The sequence below is a fragment of the Channa argus genome, chromosome 1, assembly GCF_033026475.1.
Source record: "Channa argus isolate prfri chromosome 1, Channa argus male v1.0, whole genome shotgun sequence".
Lineage (NCBI taxonomy): Eukaryota > Metazoa > Chordata > Actinopteri > Anabantiformes > Channidae > Channa > Channa argus.
Window position 1 is genome coordinate 33497314 of NC_090197.1, and position 26699 is coordinate 33524012.

General features: G+C 39.2%; 1 protein-coding gene across 6 annotated transcripts in view; it reads right to left on the reverse strand.

The window, feature by feature from the left end:
• Window positions 1–3363: 3363 nt before the first annotated feature.
• slc8a1b (solute carrier family 8 member 1b) overlaps window positions 3364–26699 on the reverse strand; it is a 118837-nt gene continuing 95501 nt past the window's right edge. For 3 of the 6 annotated variants that reach the window (XM_067514148.1, XM_067514139.1, XM_067514156.1), the window contains exons 7-12: window positions 25484–25583; window positions 19083–19157; window positions 14479–14664; window positions 14053–14142; window positions 10535–10638; window positions 3364–10291 (exon numbers count right to left, since the gene is read on the reverse strand). In XM_067514148.1, the coding sequence (XP_067370249.1) occupies window positions 10019–10291; window positions 10535–10638; window positions 14053–14142; window positions 14479–14664; window positions 19083–19157; window positions 25484–25583 (828 nt within the window). In that variant the 3' untranslated portion in view covers window positions 3364–10018. The remainder of the gene's footprint in view (window positions 10292–10534; window positions 10639–14052; window positions 14143–14478; window positions 14665–19082; window positions 19158–25483; window positions 25584–26699) is intronic. The other 3 variants (XM_067514183.1, XM_067514165.1, XM_067514174.1) reach the window with 1 other exon arrangement.

Consider the following 26699-nt stretch of genomic DNA (forward strand, 5'->3'; position numbering starts at 1 on the left):
GTGAGCCTTTGATGGTGCTCTCTCCTTCTGAAGTTCTCCGGTGGTTGTTGTTGCAACTGATCAACAACAAGCTTCAACGCAGGGCTTCTAGTACCACTAGCTTGCATTTATTGAATGGACGACATTTAAGTTCTGTTACATCTATGGGATTCATAATTTCTATCTTAATGTTCAATTATTAATTTAATTTATCTATTTATTATTAGAACCTTCTAACCACCACTAATCAAAATTAGATTTGAAGCAGGTCTTTTCTGGCGGATCGATAATATGTTTCTATTACATTTACATTTACATTCAGCAGACGCTTTTATCCAAAGCGACTTACAAGTGAGGTACAAGGCAAGCAAATTAGGAAGTCTGTGCACAACACTGGTGTGACAGTTATTGTTATTCCCGTGCTGAGCAAGCTGCCATCCTTGACCTTTGAGACAGGACAAAATAATATCTTGACTTAGAGACAAAAATAAAGCATAAAGAACAAAGACAAATATGAAGGGTGTTATGCAGACCAAAGTAATGTCTAGACAGTGAAAGAATGTCAGCTAGACCTATTGAAACTAAAACTGTCGCTGCTTGTTTCTCTGGTCACACCGTACTATAGATGTATGCACCTGATAAAATACAGATAGAAGGGAAGGAGCACTTTCCATCACTGTGTTTTCAGTCTGCGTTGTCTTGTAAGCACCTAAAAACCCTGGTGGACACTGTCTCGGATGACGGGACGAAACTGATGTTGGTATTTTTATTTAACTCCAGGTACAGCTGCAAATCTCTATTATGTGTATTTGTTCAAAGGCCCTGCTTTGCCCCTCACAGGTGGTTTCAGGTGTTCTGCCTGATTAGACCTGCTGCTATGTTGAAAACGGAAGATGAGGCTTGGTGGGAATTAGATTGTACCACCTTAACTTATGTCAGGACAACAAGCTAAAACTTCACACTTGATGCTAAAATACGATGATGAAAAAACACAGGAGCTAAGAAAAAGCAATGACACAAAGGGGCTTGAACTTTTGGCTGTCTCATCACTAAAGAAGCCTCGTTATTTTTTGATGTTTTGGCTTTGGTTGAGCACTGACAGCTAAAACGCAGGAGTAAACGGTGACAAGAAAATAAAGGTTGGTCCTGTTGTATCTCACTACAGAAGTGCATATTGTTTGACGGCTAACGCAGACCTCCTCAGAGTTTAGGCTTTTTTCAGCGTTCGGGAACAACCGTACACACAAACATATTTCCCAGCATGCCAGCCTGCAGAGGCTGTCCATACAAGTACCTGTACAGAAATTAAATGTGACAGAATAATGAGGTTTGTGAATGATAAAACAGTGAAGAAAAACACCTGTAAGCAGGAACAGACGATGATTTCAACGCCTCTGTTGCTGACTCATGTGGACAGATACATTCTGAAAGCAATAAACAACTTAAAAGAAATTTTAAAAATCTCCGACCTCTGTGCATTTTAAGTGATAAAGTTTACAATAAAATAAAGTGCTTCAAACAGGAAAAGGATTTAATTGTGATGGGAAGAATCCGGGCATGATCGATCACAGAGGCAGCATAGGAGGAGAAAACCCAAACACAAACGAGTCAGTCAGATGGTATCTAAATGTGGAGGCTTTCTTGCAGCACCTCCATAACCACATGGATGCCCTCGATGTTTTGTTGAAAAGCTTTGCTGCCTACTTCAAAACTAATTTCAGTTACAGAAATGCTGAAGGTCTCTTTTTTTCTTATTTTGGTGTCTAGTTTAATACCTAGTATTGACCTTTACAATTAAAAGAGAGCAGCAATGAGGCTTTTGCTAATCCCACCTTTAGAAACATAAAGGGATTTTGGAGGTTATGGAAAAGTAGCAAAAATATAGCATGTACAGAGGAATGTGAGGTGGTCGAAGGAGCCGCGGATGAGCTGGGGATCACACAGCTGTGAATGATCCACCGATTGTGAAGCCTGAATGAAACAGCAGGTTCCAATCAGCCTGTGATGATCAGTGATGTGCCAATGATCAGTGATGTGCCTGAACTAATGCTAGGCTCTATTCATTCTGCAGTGGAAGCTCCATTAACTTTGAAACTTTTTTTTTACATTCAGGATGTTGAATCAAGCTTGAGTTACTGTCATATCTACGTCTCTGTTGAATGTACAGTATTTTTCACAGCAGGAGGCTGTGACAGCCAGCTTCTCCAGGCTTTTGTAAATTTTATTGTGATTTTGTGTCCTAAAATGCCTGATTTTTTCAAAAACAAATTGTGTGTGTCATTTTCTAAAATATTGTGATTTTTCTGTGATGTTTTGTGATATTTTAAATTGCAAGGCTGCCTAGAATTAACAGGGGATTGGTTGAATTAAATTTTGTGATTGCGACAGAGCAAACTCTTGGAGGGACTGGACAATGAACAAACATGTACAATAGTGAGACACAAAGAGAACTGTTGTTCATTTAATTACTTACACCTCTGACTTAACATATATGTAAAATAAATAAGGTGCCTAAAACATTAGAACCCCCTTCCTATAATGCACTCCAGTACAACTCCAACACTCACTTCAAACTCAATAATAAAGCCCTTTCAGACAGTTTCAACGTAAAAATATTTGTTAAAAAAGAATTCATCTGGTGTATTAGATTGTACTGGTGTACCAAATAAAGTGGCCAGTGAGTGTATATTGTCCCAACAACTCCACTTTACTAGTGCAAAGAAAAACATAGTGAAATTGTATTTTTTTAGGATGAGTAAATCCTTCCTCCTGTAACATAACAAATATGATCTATATAACACAAAATGAGCTGCTTAAAAGTAAAGCAGTGTATTTGCTGAAAATTAGAAACATGCTACAATACCAGAAAGTAAACTAATACTAGCTTATTAGTCAAACATACCTTATCTTTTGGTTGGCTAAAACAAGCTTTTCTTTTAATACAAATCAATAATGTACCTCTTCTGTATTTTTTCGGACAGAGAAAGATTGGTGAATTTGCTAAAAGGGTAAAGCAGCAGCAAACCACAATGCGTTTTCATTATTTTTTCATAGGACGACATAAACCAAACAGAATTAATCAGCTGTGATGCAGCCATCACTTTGCAACTCTGACACAATGACAGAACAATGCAGATGACAGCTAATGAGATGTCAGCCATTCAGACAAATGTCATGTTCATCATCGACAATCTGAACATATGAAAGAAAATGGGTGATAGTAAGTGAGGCCGAGGAGAGAGCGAGGTGTTCGCCAAGGAACAATGGAAACTAATGGAAATTTACATAATAATTAAGCTTTTAGAATAAATCCTTTCATTATGGTGGATTGGCTGAAACCCACACACACACACACACACATTAGAAAGGCAGTGGACTCGCAGGTTCTCTGAAACAGGGTATCCCAAACTTTATTTTATTGGTTTTATTTGAAGTACCATGTATCATGGAGAGCAGTCACAGTTAGTGGCAACACACATACAACAAGTTTCCCTCTATCAGTTGGTGTTCAACAAAAATCAATCCCAAAATGAAACCCAAAAGAAAAATAAAAGACACACACACACACAGAGGACAGCGGTGAACAAACAACAAAGAAAAAAATATTAGTTTTCATTAATAAGTTGTGGTTATTGTTCCATTAAAAAAAAAGATGAAAACAAACTTCCCAATTACAGCCCATGTGAGCGAAGAGTCGGACAGAGCATGAAAGAAAGGATGGATGGAGGGAAATAATAGTGTGAAGATGGAAAAGGAGGTATCAGGGAGAGACAGATTCAGTAACCAAGAGCAACGGTCACAGACGGGCTTGAATCGGACACACGGTGACTCAAGTACAAGCACAGGATCTTTGAGGACACAGGCAGGCAAAGTATATTGTATGTAACCACAGATGGACCAGTAGAAAACAGGTGAATAAAAGCAGAATGGAGATAGTCTACTGCTGAGTCAGCGGGATAAGCAGCCAGACGTGCCTTCGAGAGACAGTCAGAACCAAACAGTAGAAGACCAAAGATAAAAGCCTGCGTGAAATGACTACAATGGAAAAATAAACGATGGGAGAGATGAAGAATAAAGTAAACCCACCAGAGAACATGAAATGATAAGACATAACGAGGCAGAGATAGAGAAACAAGCTTCAAGCAAACTAGAACATCTCCAAAAAAAAAAAAAGGCAATATATGTCATTTTTGAGTGTAATGAGTGTTTTTCTCTCCTTTAAATAAATATGTAGAATTAATTCTCTATGGTTAGTGCGATGGCCGTATAGTCCACCTCACTTACAACACTGTACAGCATATACACAATAGTATTTCTTTAATGACAAAATAACCTTTAGATGTACATACAGTATTCCTCACCATCTGTCAGAGAACACAGCAACAGTTCTAGAAGTAGCAAGCAGTCTTTTTTTGTACAAATAACCCATGCATCTCCCGTATACATTATTTAAGATATAGAACTTCTTTTCTCATCTCTCATTCAATAACAGCAGATATTGCCTTTTTAACAAAGAAAGCAATTCATTATAATTAGTTTTATCGGCAATGTGCAAATTACTCCCGAAAAGAAAAAACAAAACTAATTAAAGAAAAAAAAAGATGTCTTTGTTTAAATTAAAAACATACTTGTTAGCTCAACACACGTTTAAACAAGTGTAACTGAACAAAATGAACAGAAAACCTGAATCTGTACAACATTCAAACCGTTTTTATGTCAACACCAGGGGAATGGGATACGATTCTCTATAACTATATACAGACGTGTTTTCATTCATGCACAGTGTCGACAAGTAGCACATTGACATTCCAAAATATGGAAAACATGGCAAAGGGAGACGGGGGGAAGGGGGATTTGGGAAGAAAGGACAGAACTAAAGGACTACTGCCTGTTTTAGTTACTTATGCAACAGACAGACAGAGAAAGAAAGACAGAGAGGGAGAGAGACACAGAGGGACAGATAGACACCATAACAATACACATGCTGGGTCGGAGAAGTCCATTTTTGTCTCACTGACCCAGAAATCAATGTATGGCTGTAACTTCATGTTTTTTGTTTTTCACGTGTTTTTAATCTTCTTACTCCTCGTCTTCCTTCTCCTCCATCCTCTTGTTTACCACCATCCTTTTGCTCGCGTAATGTTGCTTTGAGGGTAGGGAATAGCTCCGTTAATAGCTTGTCCCCCCCAATAGTACATCACGTCTCAGAGTGACGTTGCTCAGGATGCTTGTCCTTCCTTGTTTGGTGTTGCATTTAATTATTCCTCAGTTTATTGGACGAGGCAACGAAAACGCATCATCAATTTTTACATTAGAAGCAACATTGCTAATGGTTCACAACTGACTCAACACCGTTTTTTTTTTTTTTTTACATCAGGTACAACATTATTATCATGTATAGTCAAAAAATCTCTTGTTGTTGTTTACATCAGAAGCAATTTTATAATGAAACAACATAGGAGCTGTTTCACAGAAGCTAAAAAATAGAAAATAAATTAAAAGAAAAAAACAGTGCAATGCTTTTTCTTCATTTAAAACCCTGCCCGCCTTGTAAAACCTCACCACGAGAAGAATAAAAAAACAAAAACTACAGTAATCTACAGCTTGTTTTTCTACCCCTTGCTTGCTCTTAGTGTTGTATGTACAGCGATGGCCTGGCTAACCTTGGACCCGTCCAATCTTAAAAGCAAAGCTCAAATGCATTTGTGATTCTTTGCCTGGACAAACTGCTTAAGACGAGAAAGAAGCTGCTTGACTGGGTGCTTACAACTGTGGAAGGCAAAGTGCGCAACCTCTGTGGTCACCGCTCACAGCAACTTCCCACCTTTGCTCAAACCCAGTAAGGCTTCCCCATTAATCTGCCAGTGGCTTCACAGCAGACTGGCTTTGAAGTCAAGGTAGAAACACAGAGAAATGCAATGCAATAAAGCATCACGTGTAGCAAAAAAGGTTGCTTCCCATAAATAAAAAATGTTAGCTTCTGGAAAATATGCGCAGCTTTCTAATCTGATGCAAGCAACTACGTTACTGCAAGCTTTTCATTTCTTCACAAGCTCAAATTAGGAAGCAGGAACATTTTAAGTAAATCCAACAGGATTTAGCAGTACCCTGCTGAACTTACTCAACTTTTTTTTTGTTTGTTTTTTTTTTTTTGCATAAGCTCATAACTTTTTACACTGTATAAGCCTTCAATTCCATGCTGATGAACAGACAAGAGCATACAAATTTAAATAGAAAAGGAATTTGTTCAGATTTAAAACAACATCAAAGCGTTGTTTGTCTATCTGCAGAGTGGTTATGAAGTATGAGTAATGTTTGGCGTTTTAAGAAAGATTAATTGGTTATAAAACCCTTGGATTGGACATTAAATATTATGTTTCTAATAGAAAGATTTCCCTTTGGCAAAACAGGGGTAAACTGCCACTCCAAGGCCTTTATATGAGAACAGCTGCTCTGAGGGAGAGCCTCGCATTGTGCAGAGCCTGGCAAATACGAGAAATGTAGCATCTCATTCATAGATGTCAAAGAATGATTTCATTTTAGAGTTTGTACAAAGTTACTTCCAAAAAGTTTGGCTGCCAGAATGGTCTGCAGCAAAAGGGCAGTTATCAGAATTTGGCCAAATGTCCTTATGGTTGATGCTCAAAATACAAGTGTATCATCTTTAAAAAAATAAAATAAAATTCTAAAACGTTTAAATGGTTACTCTCCACATGCTGTTCCCCTGATTAGCCAAACTCCTCCAATCGAGGTTTCTGCCCAGCTCTACTCTCTCACAGGGATTGAAAGCTGCCTGGGACAAGACTGTTGCCAAGTTTGAAATGGATTCCATCTAGCCCAGACTACTTAACTTTACAGATGGATTTCAAAGTACTACTTACTGTATTATACATGTAAAAACCAAAGCAACATCAGCAGGAAAATTCAGGCCAAATCAGGTGCATACAGTATAGTGCCACATGACACAGCTTAAAGAGTAAAATGGTTAACAGTCTGAAGTTTAAACCTCTCTGACAATAGAGACAGATTTACATTACACATATTTCAGAACATGCTTGCTGGACACATCTATGTGTTTACTTTGGGCAACAACACAGGGATAATTTCAGTCTGTCTATCTCCGACTGAACCATGAAGGGGGATTGTGAGGCATTTAGTGTCAGATAATGTCAGTGTCAGTTTTTCTGAAGCATTTGACTGCTCAATGGAAGGTTTTCTATTATAGTGTGTACAGCATCGATGCTTCTGAAAGCAGGCGTTAGTACATTTTTAGAAGCTATCCTAGTACTTGACAATGGGTTTTTAATGGGTGACAACTTTGTTTTGTAGGTGGACACAGATCCACCGAGACCTCTGCCCAGTTAAATAATAAGGTGTAATCTGAAGAACCCATTCTTGCCTGTATCATAAAGGAGATAATTGGTTTAGGCAATTTAACCTTTACCAGGCTTTCTGGTATCAGGATCCTTTGGCTATTCTAGTCCTCTATCTCCATCCCTACTATTGTTAATACTCCATATACTCCATATATATCATATGCTCCCTTTGATCTTTTAATGTTGCACGCTATGGATATGAGCTATGAACTTGACTTGATTATCTAGAACTATTCATCCAGAATTGATCTAACCCAGAGGAAGACCTAAGGGTGACCAAATCTGCCTTGTTTGGCCCAGTTCAGTCAAACTGGATCTTTCACCTTCTTGTTCCTTGAACCAATTAGGAGGGAAGACTATGCTCGCGTGACTTTTAGTGATGCATTATGGACAGAATTAAATGAAGTTTAAAAACGGGCCTACTTCTTTGGGTCAGAGTAAACAAATCACAGGTTTGAAAACGCTCACTTTGTGATAGAGGTTTCTTGGAATGGGTTTCTCGGAATGGGTGTTCTCCAACATGTGGCCACATGCATAGGATTTCAAAATACTTCCTCATCGCTAAGATACAACATGGTTACTTTTATAAAACAGTTTTAAACCTGCAAATCTACATTGCTTAATTTCTCCTAAGCCACCTCACGCTCCCAAGCTAAGATGGAAAACTGTTGTTAAAGTGTTGTTAAACAGCAGGTTTCCAAGGCTGATGCCAAAAAGTAAGAAGTAATACAAAGTCTGATTATTGCTTCCTTCGGGTTAGGGCCTTCATCATCCAAATGCCTGAAGGCTCGTTTATTTAAACATAATAATGGGTGAAGGCAGCCTGGGAAAGAACAAAGCATGGATGGATTAATTTGAAACAAGGCTTTGTAATCAATTGGGAAATATTTCTACTAAGAAAGGTTTGTAGCCTTGTCTGACAAGCTCTGTAGATCATTGTGTCACAAGTGGAAATTTGGTTTGGCAATGTCTGCACTGAATGTAACATTTATTTGCTGTAGTGTTTTTTAAGCCTGGTGAAGGTCCTAACAAGTGAACAGCAGATGTATACAGTTAAAGATTACAAGTCCCTGTTTAGTACCTCCCTAAAGACCAATCTACATAAAGAATTAATAAATGAAAGGTCAGGGTTAGGGATTAGTGGTTGTTTCTTACAAAGCCCTTAAGGATTTTGATTGGTCCACTGACCAGCCAAGGGGAGGTGTTTAAGACGCAGGGATGATGACCGTGGTTGAGTGAACCAGTGGGATAGTGGCATTAAAGTGAGATAAACAATGACAGAGGCAATGAAGCAAAACATAGTCTATAAGGCGTCACAAAAAGCAGTACCTACGTTTGCTAAGTCTGTTGTTATTATTTAGACAAGATGGCGTCAATCTCATTTGTGGAAAACCAGGAAACAGAATTGTACAGTGAGTTAAAAAAAACAGGAACAAACATAAAATCAACCTAGAAACTGATGCAACGATAATAGTTTCTCTAACAGTTTTAAACGGTAGAGTGGCCATTCTGTCATCTCAGACGTGGCCTTATTAAAGGTAAAAGCACACTAACCCCTTCTTGATTCATAATAGACCTTAAATCATTTACATCTACAGTATAAAGCAACAGAAAGAGGGCGTGTTCAGAAGCGCATGGTGTAACCAAGACATTCAGAAGGAAATCAGTGGAGCTGTACCGTTCATTCAGCTCTTTGTATTTACATCTCTAACTTCATAACAGTTTCCTTCATCGAACTTGCCCACCCGCAAAATAATCTTACTCAGCATTTCTACAGGCTGGGAGAGTGAGAGTCAAAAAGACCTTGAATACGAAAGCATATCCTGTCTTACGCAGCAACAGCAAATCGAGGTGTTTTTTTTTTTTTTTTTTTGGTCTCACAGTATTTGACCATCTTCCAACAACACACAAGCACAGAAACACACACTCACACACTAGCACTCGCAGTTTGTTGTCATTAAACAGTTGTGGCAATGTATCCGGTTCCTTTTGATTGTGTTTTCCATTATCTTCTTGTCATGCATGTACGAACTGATGCAGTTATTCTGTCTTTTTCTGTCTCACTGGTGCCTGTACAGTAGCTGGACGCATGTAGTAGCAATGCTCCAGCTGAAAAGGGACCAATGGCATTGTTGTTGTTGAAGCCCATAGGCGCATCATTCTCTTTTAAAATATCCCTCCTCATTTTGTTAAAACTCATTTCAATTTCTGTATAACTGAACCAGCATCGACACTTTCTGTGTGTTTACCTCCATTTCAACTTTAGGGATAAGTTTTATGTATTTTCAAACAGGGTTGGGTTTAAGACAACTTTGATTGGTTTAGGTTTATAGATTGAGAGAAAAAATGTATGTTTATATCCCTTTTCACAAATTCTTCATCTTCTGAGCTATTTCTCTAGCTCCCATGACTCTCCCGTTGCTGTTGTCCTTTAATGCACGCGTACCTACTTCAGTTCAGTTTTTAGATGCTTTAATGCGTTCTACATTCCTTCATCTCCACATCCAACCAGTCAGCTGTCATTCAACATATTGCGTAAAGGGGGGAGTGATATATCAAGAAGAGAGCTTAAATTTCAAATTTATTCATTCATCCACCTCCAATTAGTTTCTTCCTCCATGCTCTCCTTCGTCCCACCCTTCCCTTCCTTATCTCCTTTCATCTTAGAACCCCTGGATGTGGCAGTAAGCCTCCAGTGAAGAGAAGAGGATGTAGAGGAGCCACAGGCTGACGAACAGCATGGTGGTCAGGACCTTCGCAGTCCGGGGCCCCCCCAGTTCTCCACCAATCTCTGGCCGCCGTCGGTACATCAGCGTGGCGATGCAGATGAAGGCAAAGATTGTGAAGAGAGTGACGGAGAATGCCAGCGTGCCAGGGTCCACCTTGAATTCCTCCCCCCTGCTGTTGTGGTAGATGGCAGCGATGGACCACGCCACCTGTGGAGAATCATCGGAATCACATTGAACAACATGAGATGGAGTCGTTGTGTACAACAGCGCGTAAAACAACCAAAAGCGTGGACTTTCTTACAGGGGAAGTTACTTTTCACTCAAACATAAAAAGTGCCACTATAATGCAGCATAGCACCTGTGAAGTAATGTGTCTGCACAATAGTAATTTTTCTACATTTACACATGCTATGAAACAGTCAATCACTCACTTGATGAGCCAGTACTCACCCCGATACCCAGGAAAACATTGACTGCATTGGAGCCTGTCACATTACCAATGGACGCATCTGCATACTGATCCTGGATCGCAGCTACTTTACTGGCAAAGGTATCTGCGTGGAGTGAGAAGAGGAGGGACACAAAGCAGATTTGTGAATGCAGTCACTGCAAATACATGAGTGGGTGCTCAGTGGGAGACCCCTGATTTCTAACTGTTTTTATTTTTCATGGTGAAAGTTTTTGCACACCTGTGTGTGTGTTTGTGTGTGTGTGTGTGTTTTATCCAGATACATCATGCTCTCAGAAGGAAAGTCAGAAACATCCTCTTTGACTGGAGTATTCAATGGAGACAATCGAAATGTGCAAAAATGCATTTAGGTGAAAATAAAAATAATTATAATAAAAACATTTTGTTTTTAAGCCACAATCAAACCACGGTTATAAATTTGTCCTGACACAAGAGGAATAAAAATCAAGACACTGGTGAGGACTTGGCCTTGTCCCTTCTGCTGCCATCAAACCAAGCTTCAGGGGCTCTTATAAAACTGTTCAGCAACTGTGTTGATCAAGAAATTAAAAGCTACAAAGGAAATAACGAGGTAGAAAAAAAGATTATACAGCCTTGACTATTATAAAATGTCCTATTCCGTGTAAAAGAAGACGTTCAGTTTTTGAACTCCTGACCTCAACATGCAGTCATTTGCAAGTTACACGAGAACACACTGACACAGATGCAGCATAGAACACTTATAATTAAAACAGAACATGATGCAAATCCTGTTTTCCACATTTAAAAAGGCAACCCTAAATTAGAAATTACAATATTTAATCCTGTTACAGTTTTCCGTTGCTGGCAGCCATTGCAGGCTCATATTTGGTCCATGATCAATAACTTACAAGGCTGCCTTTCAGTTTTCAGGGGCAAACAAATCTTGGCCTGAAAACTAATCATTGTTATGCTGCCATGTTTGCCAAGCTACGATAGCACCAAAGGACTTTCTTTCTCACTATATTAAAAGGAGCAGCAGAGTAGTGAAAGGCGTAGTGCTGCCAAATTTGAACAATGCGCTCAAATGGTCAGTTGGCACTCTGTTCTCTCACTAATGTTCTGGCCATATTCTCTCTGTTAGTGATTCATGGCCTCTTGCTTTTATCAGCCAGATACAGCTAGAGGAGATACAAACTGAAAGAAATCAAGCAAGCAATGACGAATTGCAGAAAAAGAGGAGGACGGGCTTTCTGGAAATGGCAGTTAAACTGGCGGTAGATTGGAGGATGATGGGGGGAATTGGAAAGGACCGAGGAGGGGAGAGTGGGTGAGGGCTGCGGAGGGTGGTTGTGGAAGAGACAATGGTACAAGGATAGATAAATCTCCCTATACAACTTAAAACGTCATGGACAGAACTGCTGGGCTTAACTCTGTGTGTGTAGAGGCTCTAATTATGTGTCTCTGTGTGCCTGCATGCGTGTTTCTCTCGGTTTCACAGTGTGCACGCATGCAGACTGTGTCTGTGTGTGCAGGATGCCACCTGCGTCCATTCGGATACCGTGCCTCCACCAGCTGGCATAAGCGTGTGTGTGCGTTCACCAATTGGTCTCTATGTGGCTGTATGGCTGATTAAGTGGGTGAGTGCGTGGGTGCTTGCATGTTCGGTAGCGCCGTGTGTGTGTGTATTTGTGCTTGTGTGAAATAGGTTTCACTCTGCAGCTCCTTCTGTGAGAGTATGTTTCCCTGGAGAGGTGTCTGCCCTTTTCTTCTGCCTCCCTGTCAATCATTCTCTCTCTCCCTCCCCCCCTTTATATATCATTCTTCCTCTCTACCTCCCTTCACCACACCTCACCTTCCTCTCTGTTCTTTCCCCCTTTTCCCCTCTTCTGTTAAATTAGCAGGACTCACCATGGAGCACTGATTTGCCCTCGCCAATCTGGCAATCTTTTTGTATGTGCAAATTCTCCTTTGTGGTAATGACATTGGCAAATCAGGGCTTACTGAAATAATCGGGTTTATTCCCTGGGGACCATGAATGCTAAATGGAAATTTAAGGGAAATTTGGTCCTGAACATACATGTATTTATTGACTTTTTGAGGCCAACATTGAAAAACACACAGCATGTAAATATACTTTGGAGCTGTCAACTAATCAGGTTGAGACATTTTACTTGAATCTCATTCTCCATAACAACTTTCCTAAGTTTAGATTTTTATTTTAACACTTGCTGTTGATTTCTTGCTAGCTCTGTGTAGGTGTGTGTGTGTGTGTGTGTGTGTGTGTGTGTGTGTGTGTGTGTGTGTGTATTAGCCTGGCTAACTGTGATAAATGAGGTTAATCATCATGGAGCCACAGCAGAGGATGGCTTTTATTAACTGTAATAGCCAGACAACCTTTTTTTTCTGTGTTTGTTTGTGTGTGTGTGTTACTAAGGATCTGCAGGCTTCGGAAGGCTGAAGTGCTTTTTTTTCCATTCTGCAGCTCTACACATTTCACTGTGTGAATGTCCATGTATTTCTATTTATCAGTGCAAATATTTCACTGTCTGTACTGCATGCTTGTAAGTGTGCAGGCGTATGTGGCCTGAGCTTCCTAAATCACAGAACCGGAGTTTGACATGACAAACTGCTGTATGCTCAGAACACATGGTGGTTACAGTAAAGGTTACTGGATGTATGTGAAAGTCCATGAAAAGTTTTAATATGTTGCAGGCATGTAAGTGAGTCGAAGTCATTACAACTGCACAGTTGTTTATATGTCTTATAGATCTCACACTCAACCCAATGCTGCATGTCTGTGTGAAGAAGCAAGAGAGTCGGGCCAAGGTTAAAACATATTAAGCTGGCTGCTGCAGCAGTCGGCCGTTCTTCACATTTACTGGATGATTTATGCTGCTGTCTGCAGACTGCATTGCTTTACCTAACTGGCTCATGTGTATAAAAAATGCAGCGAAGAAACTGGTAACTACTGAGGCGACTGGGGTGCAGGAAGGTTGAACGGTCATCCACCAATCCTACAGTTGTTGTTTTGAATCCGTTGGTTGATCGAACAAGTCGAAGTGTCCTTGAGCAAGACACTGAACCCCAAGACTCCTGGTGAGTGATGGCCATCGTTGTCTGAGTGTGTGTGTGATTGTGAGTGTGAATGGATGAATAAGAAGCAGTGTAATATTTAAGTTCAGACCATTTACTATTTCCCATTTACTGGGACGGTCATGTTAAAAATCAGCATGCCGACAAGTAAAATGTATATTATTTTCATAATTGTTAGTTGTTTCATGGCATAGTCCCAGAAGGAGTTCATTAATGACCACAGATCCATTCCTAAATTGAAGAGCTCAGCTAAAGCCCTTACGATGCTAAATGCTAAATGTGGAGCAAGAAAGCTGGCAGAAAGTTCCATAGCAGGATATTTAAGATTGTTTTAACAGCTGCATTAGTGCATCAGAATCTCAGCACACCTACTTGTGTATGAACATGCAGTGTGTGTGAGGGAGCACACACACACACACACAAACAAACACACACACACCCTTACCTGGTACAGAGGTTCCCAATGCAACAAATACAACTGCTGTGACTGAGTCTTTCAGGCCCACTGTGCAGCCAAAATGAGAGGCAAGGTCCCCTGTAATAATATACAAAAACATTATTTTTACTAATAGGGTGGAAAGTGTGAAAAATGTTTATTAACTAAAACATCTTTACATACATATGTCTGAGAAACAGTGCCTGACGAAACTAGAAAGTCACTGTAACACTACGCCGTAAATCTCATGATGTTTGGAAGGGAAAGAACATTGTGTGTTTATGTTGTGAACTTAGTCACTATCAGCAAAATCTAAAGAATGTTCTCATTCGCCATGTCAGGTCATGCACTTTAATTACCAAATATGAATTTATTGTAGTATGCATTAATGCTGCATAAATTATGGACTTATTATGAAATTATAGACCCTCGTACCAATGACGCCAGTGAGCAGTCCGATCATACAGATGGAAACGACGAAGCAGGCCCAGCCATTCCAGTAGTCTGTAGGTGGGACAAAGGCGAACAGAACCTTCCAGAAGACGGTGAGGAAGTGCATGACGTAGTCAAAACAAGATGGCAGCTTCTCCTCCCCACACTCTTCATCATCATCATCCTCCCCTGGGGAAGACAAAGCCGTGAGAAAGTTAGAGTTAAAGAAGGGGGCTGCACCGTTGTTCCGTCTGAGGAAGACCAACGTTTATCGGTGTGAAACACACAGGAATTTCACATGGAATGCAATGTCATTTTGGAAGAACCAACCTGGGTTTGTCTTTCAGGAGGGACAATTGCAGCGCCAACAAACCCCTTCAATGGGAAGTATTATGCCCAAAGACACTTCAGCATGTGAACGGTAGAAGCCGACCTGCCAACCTCGTATTTAGTGCAAATTAGCAAATATAGAGAGATTCTGACATGCTAAACTAGAAGACTGAGCTCAGTAAAAATTATACCTGCCTAATATCAGCATGTTCCTGCAGAAATGTCATTGTGCATTGCGTGTCAGAATACTAAAAGCTGGCATCTAGCTCAAAACACAGAGCTGCATACAAGTGATGATGTGGCTGATCAGTGCATATTAAATGAAGAAGAAGACAGGCAAAGATGTCTCATTTAATCTAGAGTATGTAATAGAAGTTTTTGGAATATACTTGCTTTGAATCAGCTGCAGTAGTATAAGTTATATTGTTGAAATAAATACTGATATTAGACAGTGACTTGTCATTAAGGTTTGTGACGCATATGGTTTTGTGTGTATGTGTGGATAGTCTGCAAAACATGGAGGAATACTTAAAAACCTGACATTCAACACACACACACGCACACACACCCTTACTTGCTGGTTTTTCTGCTCCATTATAAAAGAGTCGTATGAATAAATGAGAGTACCTGCTGCTTCCATGAAACACACTAACTGGCTAAGTCCCAGTAAAAGCCTTAAACTCATTGATTTCACCTGTGTCATTTGTTCACTGCATATATTCATCTTTTAAGAGCTGGTGATGCATTCAAATGCTCTAAACAACCAAACAAAAACTGCCTGAACTCTAAACTGAGGTGAGCCTGAAGAGCTTTCTTCTTCCACAGCAACTGTTTTCCTCCTCAGGCTTAACAGGGCCCACTTTTCATTCCCATTCTCATGCAAGGTAATTCATCGAAGCGTTTTTCAGCTCAATGATAGATTGCTTTAAGAGTCCAAAGACAGAATTTTGTGTCTGCTTATTGTCTTATCTTACACCTTTACACCACTAGCTGTGGTTTGCATGAAATAATACATAATATCTTTTGTCGCGAAAAGGAAAATGTGGTAACCAGAGGCTCAGAAAAGCCAAACTGAGAAGCATGCTCACATCCAGTTTCAGTGATGGATAAATTACCTTCTTTTGAGTCCTATCACTTGGCATTGAATGCATGAATGCATCAGGCTTGGCAAAACTGTCATAACAGATAGTAACACATCTGCAAAAAAGGAAACTTAATGCTTGAATGGCCCTTAAGACTATAACCAAAGTGATCCCAAAACTGAACAGGCCGTTTCTGCTAATCTAGTGAGGCTGTTGACCCTTTGAACTGACCTTTTATTATTTAGCAAATAAGGTTACAAGACTGCCTGATATTTAACTGATTAAACGGTAGTCACGAACCGGATCAAGGCTATGTGTTTTGTAATTGCTTTGCATTAGCACATGCTGACTCCAAGAATTTATTGTACTTTCCTCAGGGGTCACATACCTTGTTTAATGTAATTAATAATAAATGTTTCCTTTTGAGGTTGAGGACTTGGACAGCAGAAGGTCAGTGCAGAGAGCAATGGCCTCATCCTCTGTTATGATTTGGAACATACACACGTGGCACTAAATTATACAACAAGACTCTGAAGGAGTTACGTCACTTTTTGCTTTCAGCAGCTCTTCCTGCCTCCCACACTGTCTGTTATGGTTGAATGGAGCCATTCCTCTCTCACTGTTTTTCTCCCTCTTCCTTTTAACCTTTATACATGTTCTTTTGTCACAGTCTTGTCTCTTTCTATGCTGTATTTTGTCTCATTTACGACACTGTATGTGCAGGCTTAAATTACATGGCTGATCAGCATGCAGCAATGGGGAAAATTACTGGGGAGAGACTGCAGCAGGACAATGGTTAAATTAGAAATATAGTCTATAGTCTGCAGTAAGCTTTAACTATAACTACTATTACCAGAACTATCCTGATGTCTTATTCTGATTCCACAGTACACATGTACACATAATGTCTGTTCAACCAAACCCAATACTTTGCACATTGAGTTAATTTGTATAAATTCTTTTCTATTACGGTATCAAGACCTTACTATGAATCAGTGATTTTACCATAGCAGCTAAAATGTCTTGAATTGACTGGTTAACTATGTTAGCTGACACCTGTGCTAGATACATTAATTCCCGAATAAAAATATGTGGGTCAAATGTGCTTGATGGTCATTGGCAAACTTTTGATGCTTGTATCAACATATGACTAATAATAACCCCTGAATAAAAGACAGTAGAACCTTCATACTTGCATGACTGTTACCTGATATTTGATTAGGTTTTTGGAGCTTCTCTCTGCATACATTTGAATATTAATAAACAAAAATAATAAACACAGATTTCCGAGAAATTGCTGTAGCTTGTAGCAGAAACGTCATATGGTACTTTCACCACAGGGGGCTTGCTGCACAAATATGCATAATAATAGAGACAAAATGATAAAAATCTTTTGGTAGCATTCCTGAAGTCTAGTACTAATGATGACTGATGATGCATGATAATGTGCTCATATACAGTATATATCTAACATCATGTTTCTAGCTTCACTTGGGAAGCAAATGCATTCCTCAATCTTTCTCTCCTCTTCTGTTTGGGACATATTTTGTATGCTATCTCATCTCTCCTTCTCTGTCTATATGTCTTTGTATGACTGACTTGTACACTCTCTTTTTCCTTCTCGTCTCTATTTCTGTGCTCACTTAGGCGTTACACTGATAAAGCAGTCATACATAAAGTCTTTATTTTTTACTGCCTCTCTGCCTTCCTAACTCGTTTTATTCTTGGTCCCATTTTGCTGATATAGACTTTATACAACTGAATATTCTGTCACTATTTAAATCCCATCCCTAAATCTGCCTCATCCCTCTATTGCCCTCGGTTACTTTTCAAAATGTCAGTGTCAGTCTCTTTGTGTTGTGTGTAATATTCTAGTGGTATTCTTTGTTATTTATTTGGATTTATTTGCCTCTTTATCTTCCACAGATTAGCTGCTTCTTCTAAAGTAATAAAAAAATAGAACGACAGCCATTTAAAATCACACAGTATTGTTGAAAAGCAAATAAAATTCAGTTCAAACCCAAAATAAATATTAAAGAACAAAACTGATCTCAAAAATCAAAGGGATTAAAAAAGACTCACAAAATGGAATGATAAAGAAGCAATAATATCCCAAGCAACCGCATTTCAGCATTTTCTATCAAGAGGTCGAGCATGTGCCTCTGTGCTCTTGGCATAAAGACATATCAATCTTTTGCCCTCGCCCTAAGGAAGTGGTGGATGTGTGTTATCTGCTGCAGCCCACTGAACGTGTCCAGAAGCTGTACTCAAATAAGTCAGATGTGGAGTGCGGCTCATTTCTGCATGCTGCTAGCCAAGCGAAGTACGTGAACATGAGTGTGTCTGGGTGTAGGACTGTGTGCTTGAAGTGATACGGTCTGAGCTCAGGGGACTGGAAGGAATCATTCATTCACCACCATGTGTTTACACAAGAACACAAACACATATGCAGACTCGCACACGCTGGGCTTGGGAACTCACGGCAAAACAAGATCATGCAAAGAAAATCCTGCAAGCTATGAAAAACCCTTCAATCAACAGAAGAAGAAAGGGAGACTAAGAAAAATGGCCATCAGAATTCAAACAGCTCATCCATCTTGGATGTACAAACACACACCCTGTGATCAATAGAAAATACACACTTTTGAATGCAAGTACAGGGAACATGTGGTGTGCACAAAGACAGGCTCAGTTTCCCAAATGGAGGCAACATCATTACACATTGAGAGAAATAAGCCGCTGCTGTCAATTTAAAATTTGAGCGCTTCCCTGTGACATTCCAGAGTCCCATGTATAGTTAAGGTTTAGGCAACAAAAGCACAAACAAAGGATTTTGTTTTTGTTTAAAAGCAAATAAACATGTTGTGTGTGAAATTTGTTCTTTCTTAAGCCAAACCATGATATTTCCCTAACCTTAACCAACCAGTCCAGTAACACAACCATAAAACCATTAATAATTCTGTAGTCAGACAAACGGAATCTTGTACTTGTAAAGTCAGATATTTCAGACAAAAACATGTTGCCTGTGAACAATTTCAAGAAAATGTTCAGTATCCAGGTATTTGCAAGATATCCTCATTATGTTGATAGAAAACATAATCAGGTTTCAATTACGTTGCAGAAAAAACGTATTCGCTTTTCCAGTTTTGTTGTGAAGGAACGTAATGATTAGGAGAGAGGGTTTTCCAAAGTTACCGTTAATCCTTTTTAGTACAGCCTTGCCTCTTTTTCTAACTGTCTCTCCATTGCAGCTCAGCACATAAAGAGGGTCTGTGGAAACACAAAGGCACAATTTTATGCAAAAAGAATTCAAAGTTAAGTCCATTGTCTAAAATTATAGTTGTTTGGAGCATTCAGGGCTAACCTTTATTAAAATTATTTCTCAACTAAATGGAATTAAAAAAAAACTCTGCAGAGCATCTGGTTGATGTGTGTTTTTTTTATTTTTATGTTTTTGTATAAAAACTGAGGTTTATGGCACACATGAATAAGATAAACCAGGCTGCAGAATAGTGAATACTAGTGTGAGTATTTAAAAGTTGGTTTTAGTGGCTGTATTGGGATTGATCAATTTAAATATGTAAATAAAAAAAAAAGTTTTAAATAAAAATTTTATCTAAAAGGAAACCAGTAACTGTGGCTGTCACATTTGCTGAAGTTAACAAAATGTTTCTCTCTAAAGGGGTATAAGTAAAGAACTCATATACATGTACCTCAAAACCCCACTTAAAAGATTAAATAAAGAAAGTTTCCCCATAAGAATAACAGAGCGGCAATATTTAATAAGTTAATAGTTGTAGTGGCTCATTTAAAGCTGCAACTGGTAGAAGTTGGAGAAAGCAGAACTTTATGCAAATATGCTGTGATGCAGTTCAGTGACAGCTGGACGAGAACTGTTCTGGAGCGTCTGGATTTCAGCTGAAACCAAAGCAGAAAGTTGGTTTACTACATGAATGAATGACATGTTGTCACTGGAGGGCTTTTAAATAGACAGCTGACAGCTAAACGAGTCACTCCTCAGCACACCCAAGCACAAAATAAAATCATAACTATATTATTCAAAATAATGAAGTAAAAACTGTCATCATATCCTCAAACAAACAAACAACGACAAAAAACCCTAAAAAACTCAAATCTATGCAACATACTTAAAAATGCATTTCAGGTTTTATCTCTGCACCTGTCACACACAAGTTACACACGTCTGTCAATTTCCTTTCTGAAAAGACAATGACTCAGACAGCCAACAAATTTATTAAACAATCTGTCATAATAGTGAGTCATTCAATTTTATTCACCATCTACAATAAAGAATGTAGATTAAGTTTGAGAACATGCAAACTCCACATATAAGAAAGACAAATAGCAATAAGGCAAATGCAGCATAATGATGCTTGCCCACATGAAACAGTAAAAATGATCACAAAATCTGCTTGATTCCTACTTTTCAATGCTTCTCAGTACATTCAGGGCATATGTACTGGCATGAAATTGCTAATAATGTCAGCTACAACAAGTCCCATGCAGCTCCTTTTCCTTGAATACCCACATTAAACTTACATAAACCCACACAGACATACGTTCATAAATAAGACACACACACACAAGCACACATAGGAGCAGGTGATGAACAGCAGGGTGTGCTCTCAGTAATTAGAGGGCAGCGGAGTGTGGCGTGGCTGCACATCACATCAATCTCCTTCCCGTTCTTTCACTTTTCATTCTCACTCTTTGGTCTAACCACCCCCAACCCCCTTCTTTCTTGATTTCCTTTCCATTGATTTTTTTTTTTTGTTCAACAAAAGTGGAGTCTTTACAGAAGATCACACTGTTGTGAATCTTGCTTGGTTAAATGGCTGTAAAATGATCACAGCCACACATGTTCAAACACATTCATATACTGTGTGTTTAAATGCTACCAAATTAGTTACCATATATTGATTTCATGGCATGTATCCCAAACAAGCCTTCAAATGCGTTCCGTATTTGGCAACACAATAACCAGGACAGAATCTTTTGTCAGTGTTTGATGAGTTAAATATCTAAAATATCTTGGCTAAGATTAAGGAAAGATTAATGTTATTGTTGAAATTAAAACCTCAGTAGATAGGTTGAGAGGAGCTGTCCCCTCTATCAATTGTAAAAGTTGCATGTTGTGTTTATCCAACCAGCCATGTTGTGTTTTCCCCACTCTTACCTAGTTTTGTAGCTTCTATAACATCTTCTATTCTTGCACAACTGCACACAAAGAAAAAACGATGGTTCAATCCATCTCAGTGAACCTACAACCATCTGACATCCACCATTGGACCAAAAGCAATATATCAAGTTCATTATATTCTATGTGAGTGTAACCAGACAATCTTGCTTTATGTAGTGGCTGAAAATGACACTTTCAATTTTCACCAATGAGTGACAAAGGTGTCTACTGCCGTTTGAGTGACAGCAGAGAAAAAACTAAGTTAATTTTGTTTCTTTGATTTTTCACATTATTCAAAAACAATAATGAAACTTATTCAATATTGTGCCCAGCTCTAGTGACAAATAATTTTCTGATAAGAAATTACTGTTCCAATGCAGATTTGTCAACACTGTCAAGCTGCTCGCTAAACTGCAACTTGGCAGGCTCGTCACACATTGTATGTGCACAACTGCACACTGACATTTAACAGGGCTATAATGGCCAGTTAAATGCAGGTTTCTTGCTTTGAGATGAATGTCATGGTCTTGGCAGCACTTTGTGTGCATGCATGTGCACACAAGAGCCTGGCGGTGTAAGTGCCAAAATGACGTTATGGTGCTGTGACCTGTTGATTAAGCCTTGGCAGATTTTAAATGTCTTCTTATGGCTGCCGTCTGAGCATGAAAGCTGCTCCAAATCTGCAATCTTCCCCTTGCTGAACTGAAATTCTGATAAAACTGCCGTTTTTTTTGCCATATATGAAGACAAAATGATGTCTGGAGGCTTTTTAGGAACAGAGATCTTGATCTAATACTTCAAAAAAGATGAGAGAATCAAAGAGAAATACTAAATATCTTCTATTAAAAAGAAGGAATATTTGAGGCTCCTTTTAAGTGGTTCAAATCCTCATTGCAATCTAATACATTTAAGATAAGAGCAAGAGAGGAAGGGTATTAAAAGGAGTGAGTGAGTGGGGGGATGAGATTAGACCAAGCTACTGTATCACTGTAGTTTAAATCCACCACCACATCAGTGACAGCCACTCAGGACTCGTTCAGACCAGCAGTGTGTGTCTGAAGAGATGAGCCGCCAAGTTACAGTGTGTCTCTATTTGGTTCTAATTGTGTAAGTGTGTGTGTGTGTGGTTGGTTGTCTTGTACTCAACAAAAATGCCTGCTTTTGCTACCCTCATCCCCATTATTCTCTAAGAATCCCTTTTGTTCTGCTTTTACTTTCTTTACGTCCTTTCACTAGAGATATTTTTTAATGATCACAAAGTACTAAAAATGTGTCTGGTCACTCATCTTAGTTTCATTTGACCTTTTCTGTCTCTACCTTCAGCCTTCTTCATCTCAACTCCAGCACCAACCTAATTATTCATTTGTCCGTAAGGGGGAAATGAGCTGAACTGGGCTCACAGGAGGTGACCCTGGCCTGGTCTCATGTCACATTGTTCAATTTCTTCTCATACCTTCATCAGACCGCCATGTTTTTATCCAAGGCGTTAATCTCTGACCTTCTTTTGTGCACTCAGTGAGAGTGAGGAGAGACATTTAAAGAAAGTCTAGTAAACAGGCACAGTTAAATAGAGAAAAGATAGTGAAAAGGAATGTCAGGGCTGTAGGGAAACATAAACCCACCTCAACTCATTTAATGCACCATTACCTTTGCTGATTACAGTTTAATCAGCAAACACAAGATGACATAAGTCATTGTTAGTTTATTGTATCGTACTGCACACCGAATGAGGCTTAGTCTGGAATCTGACCCCAAGTCCTACTTAGTCATCACAGTTCTTCTGTTTTAAGACATTAAAGTGAGTTTTTTTTCTTGCCAACAAAGTTAGCTTCCTTTGGACTTCACAAAATTGAATGTGAGCGGCATGCTGGGTGTGAATGCATTATAAGTCAAACAATGGGAGCTGGTGGTAATAATCATGGCAATGGCAATGATTGCATGATTGCAATGGCAATCATGGCAATTGATTCAGATTGACCCCAGCTTCCTGTATCTCTACATGCTGGTATTGTTGTCAAGTCCTAATTATTTATACTGTGATGTAATACTAAACCCTTGGTGTTTTATTCTATTTTTCATAATAATTTAATAGTTTACATTAAATTTATGTACATAACTGTATCTACTTTCATTTTTAACAGGATGTACTTAATGTATAAATAAATCAAACATGCTGTCGAAGCTGTTGTTTCACACGTAGATGTTTGAGCACCCGACCAGATGCCAGTTTGATCCAATCAGCTCTTTCTTTTAAACACTTTGAACTCCTGCAGATCAATCAGAGTCCGGTTTAAAGGCAAATCAGTCTCCACCATGATCTGGTCAAACCCGATTTGGCTTGTCATCTGTGTGCATGTTTGCGCGTGTTTTACTACTGTCCTGTTGCAGCCTGCAGGCACATATTTTTTTTTAATTGAAGTGAAGCCCTGGAAGTAGCAATTGCTGCGTAAAGACATACTATACTGCTGTGTATGTTTGACACGTGTCTGTCACGAAAAAAGCAGATTCTTCAGTGGAAGGTGCACGGCTCTATCTTTACCACAAACACACACACGGAAACACTTACACACAGCACTCTGTCAGCCTAGACAGGCTAATCCCAGATAAGAGAGAGACGACAGGTCCTTTCATTAATGGCATCAGCTCACCAACAAAGGCTGGCTGACAGGCTGGCTAACTAAAGCACAAACAAATATACACACACCCCCACACAGGATAAAGTTATTTGAAGACACTAAAGTGTCTGAGCAGGCTATAGACAATGCTCAAACTGAAATCCAGTTTCAAATACGGCAGCAGCAAATCGGGTTTTCTTTTTTTTCAATTATGTGCATGCAAAGATTATCGGGACTATTTTCAGAATACCTAAGCACCAAACACATAAATGCTTGACACAAATTTAAATGTAAATTAAAATGTAAAGCTCGAGAAACTAAAGTATAAAATGTACCCGCAGTATTGTACAGCTTCATTAAAGCAACAGGCACAGGGGCCCCAGAGGTCCAACAGCACATAACGGCCAGAGGTTCTGAGTGTCAATGTCTCATGTTTGAAAGTTGCAGAAGTGAAGTAAAATACACAAAATGTAAACAAAGAGACCAAAAAAGAGGGAAATTTACAAAAAAATCAATAATACCAGTGGACATAAATAACCAGTAGGACAAAGGAAAAGAGACAAAAACAACAACAAGATAAAAGAAATATAGAGGAGACCAAAAAAAGTCTTAAAATAGCCTAAAAGTGACAAAAAAGGACCAAAAAGAAGACAAAGAGTCACAAAAAAGGAAAGAATTATAACTAAACATTTGATGGCCTGATTTGTTGCACTTTTGTGTCTCTTCCCGTGGGTCCTTCAATGGGGACTACTGTTTTGACCATGTTTTTTCTTAAGCTCTTTTGCAGATCACATCCACAGGAAGTGGCAAACAGTGGCAACTGCACTAACAAAGACATCAACAGCAAGTCTAGGAGACGAGAGTCAGGAAATAATGCTCATAACTGGTGGACCGAATACTGGAGCAGAAAGATACCAGCACTAACTGTTTCCTGCCATTCAAAGTAAAGCGTCCTTTGTGTCCTCTTCCTTTCCACTGATGAACTGCAGTAACGTTATCCTGCCTCCAGTGGGCAAATTTGCAACTAGTAACCAATCAACTGTGAAGAGATTGCAGTGGAACAGGAAAAAAGGTCGCCATTTTCTTATTTTCTGTAACTGTTCTCGTTTGTTCCCTTTCTCTCTTTGCCACTCTGTCTTTTACTAGCTAACAGGTTGAACACGTAATATTTCATTTCTATTTCTCGCATTTCTCTTTTTCATAGCTGACTCATACTCGGTTTTGTCTCATGCCAGGGTTCCTTAACACTGACTGTTCCCATATGTCTTCTCTTTCTCCATCTTCAGGGGACATCTTGGCCTCTGAATGATCTCAACAGTGAAATGACATGAGTGTTAAATATTCCCCTTTTGTCTCTATCACACACACACAAACACACAGTTGTTCTTCTTCCTTTGTAGAGGCTGAGACAAACACCCCTACAACCACTCTCAGCATAATCTCCCATTTGGTCATTGTCTGTCTTTCCAGAACATCAAACCAGGCCAGCCCATAAACACACACTCGACTCCATGGAACTGTGAAATCACTCAGTTGCAAGCGATAAAGTAGCAAACCAAAGACAAACACACACACGTATTCACCGTGGGATTTCTGGTATTTTTTTTGGTTATATTGATCATTAGACACATGATGGAGAACCACATTTAACTCAACAGTCTGTAAACCTGCAGATGTTCACACAAACACACACACACATTTTTGTCTATAAACCACTTCAGTTTTATTCAGAACTAAACTACCAAAGGGATAAAAAAAACACATCTCTCCATTGACCGTACCTGCGCTCACAGTGATGGCTTCTATGAACTGGTCTCTCCAGCTGTTGGTTCCTACCAGCAGAGCCAGGTTGGTCTTCTTTATCAGCTTGTCCACTGTGTTCTGCCAAAGGACAGAAACATAAATAATGGTTAAGAAGGAGATACCGGCCTGTTCAGTGAGTGCTCAGTATGTAATTTAATGAAATTGTGTGAGCATTAATTATTAGCTGTAATCTGAAGTATCTGTGTGATTACTTTAGGGCCCAAATATGGAGGACGGCACAGCGGTTTCAGAGCAAACTATTTATGTAAACGTAGTGTTAGTTTTGAGGAACATTGGTGCTGCTACATTCCAGGCACTGGAAAGTGACTTCTACATGGCGGCTTGTGGACGACTGCATTACCAAAGTCAAAGCTGCCCCAAAATTAATATTTATAAATGCTGGAGCAATTAACATAAAGTTTCTCAGTTAAGAGTGAAAACACTCATCACATTCCATCAAACATTAATTTACCAGTAATTTATGCCTGTGCAGGGACAATTATGTCTATGTGCTGTAGATCTCTTTGTTTCTGCACCCCCTTCTCCTTCCTCCTCTATTCCCCTTATCGCTCTGTTATTCCCAACTCTTCTTTCTTCTTGATTTAAGTATTTATATTTCTTTGCCCTTTTCTTCAAAAAGAAGGATTGAAACTGACACACACACACACACACATGCACACACACACACACACACAATACACATCACACATTAATTAGCAGAGCGGTGGGGACTGCTCTCTCCTTCTCTCTCCACTTCATAGGGAAACTGGGAAGCTAATTGTGTTGAATGGAGCTTAGGGGTGTAAAGTGTCTCGCTGCTGCTGTGGACACACACATAGAATCAGCTTTACTCTGCCTATTGTCTGTGGCGTGTTTATTTAACTCAGCTAGGCTTTTGAAATTGCTTCGTGTAATACTGCCTTTTTCATTCTGTGTAATGCTGGTGTTTTTCACCATTCATTTTCTCTCATAGTTCACCAATTTAGACTGTTTTTAAAAAATACATGCACTATGTACTTATGTGCATTTATTTTTACAGACGTGTACAAGTCTGGTGAGTGAAATAAGATATTTTATGTCAGCAGTTTGTGGCACTATAAACCCCATTAAAGACCCAGCTGAGGGCGACAAATGACCGTCGACCTGCTGCCAACCCACAGTTCAGTGCACTGTGATAAATCTCTTTTTTCTCTC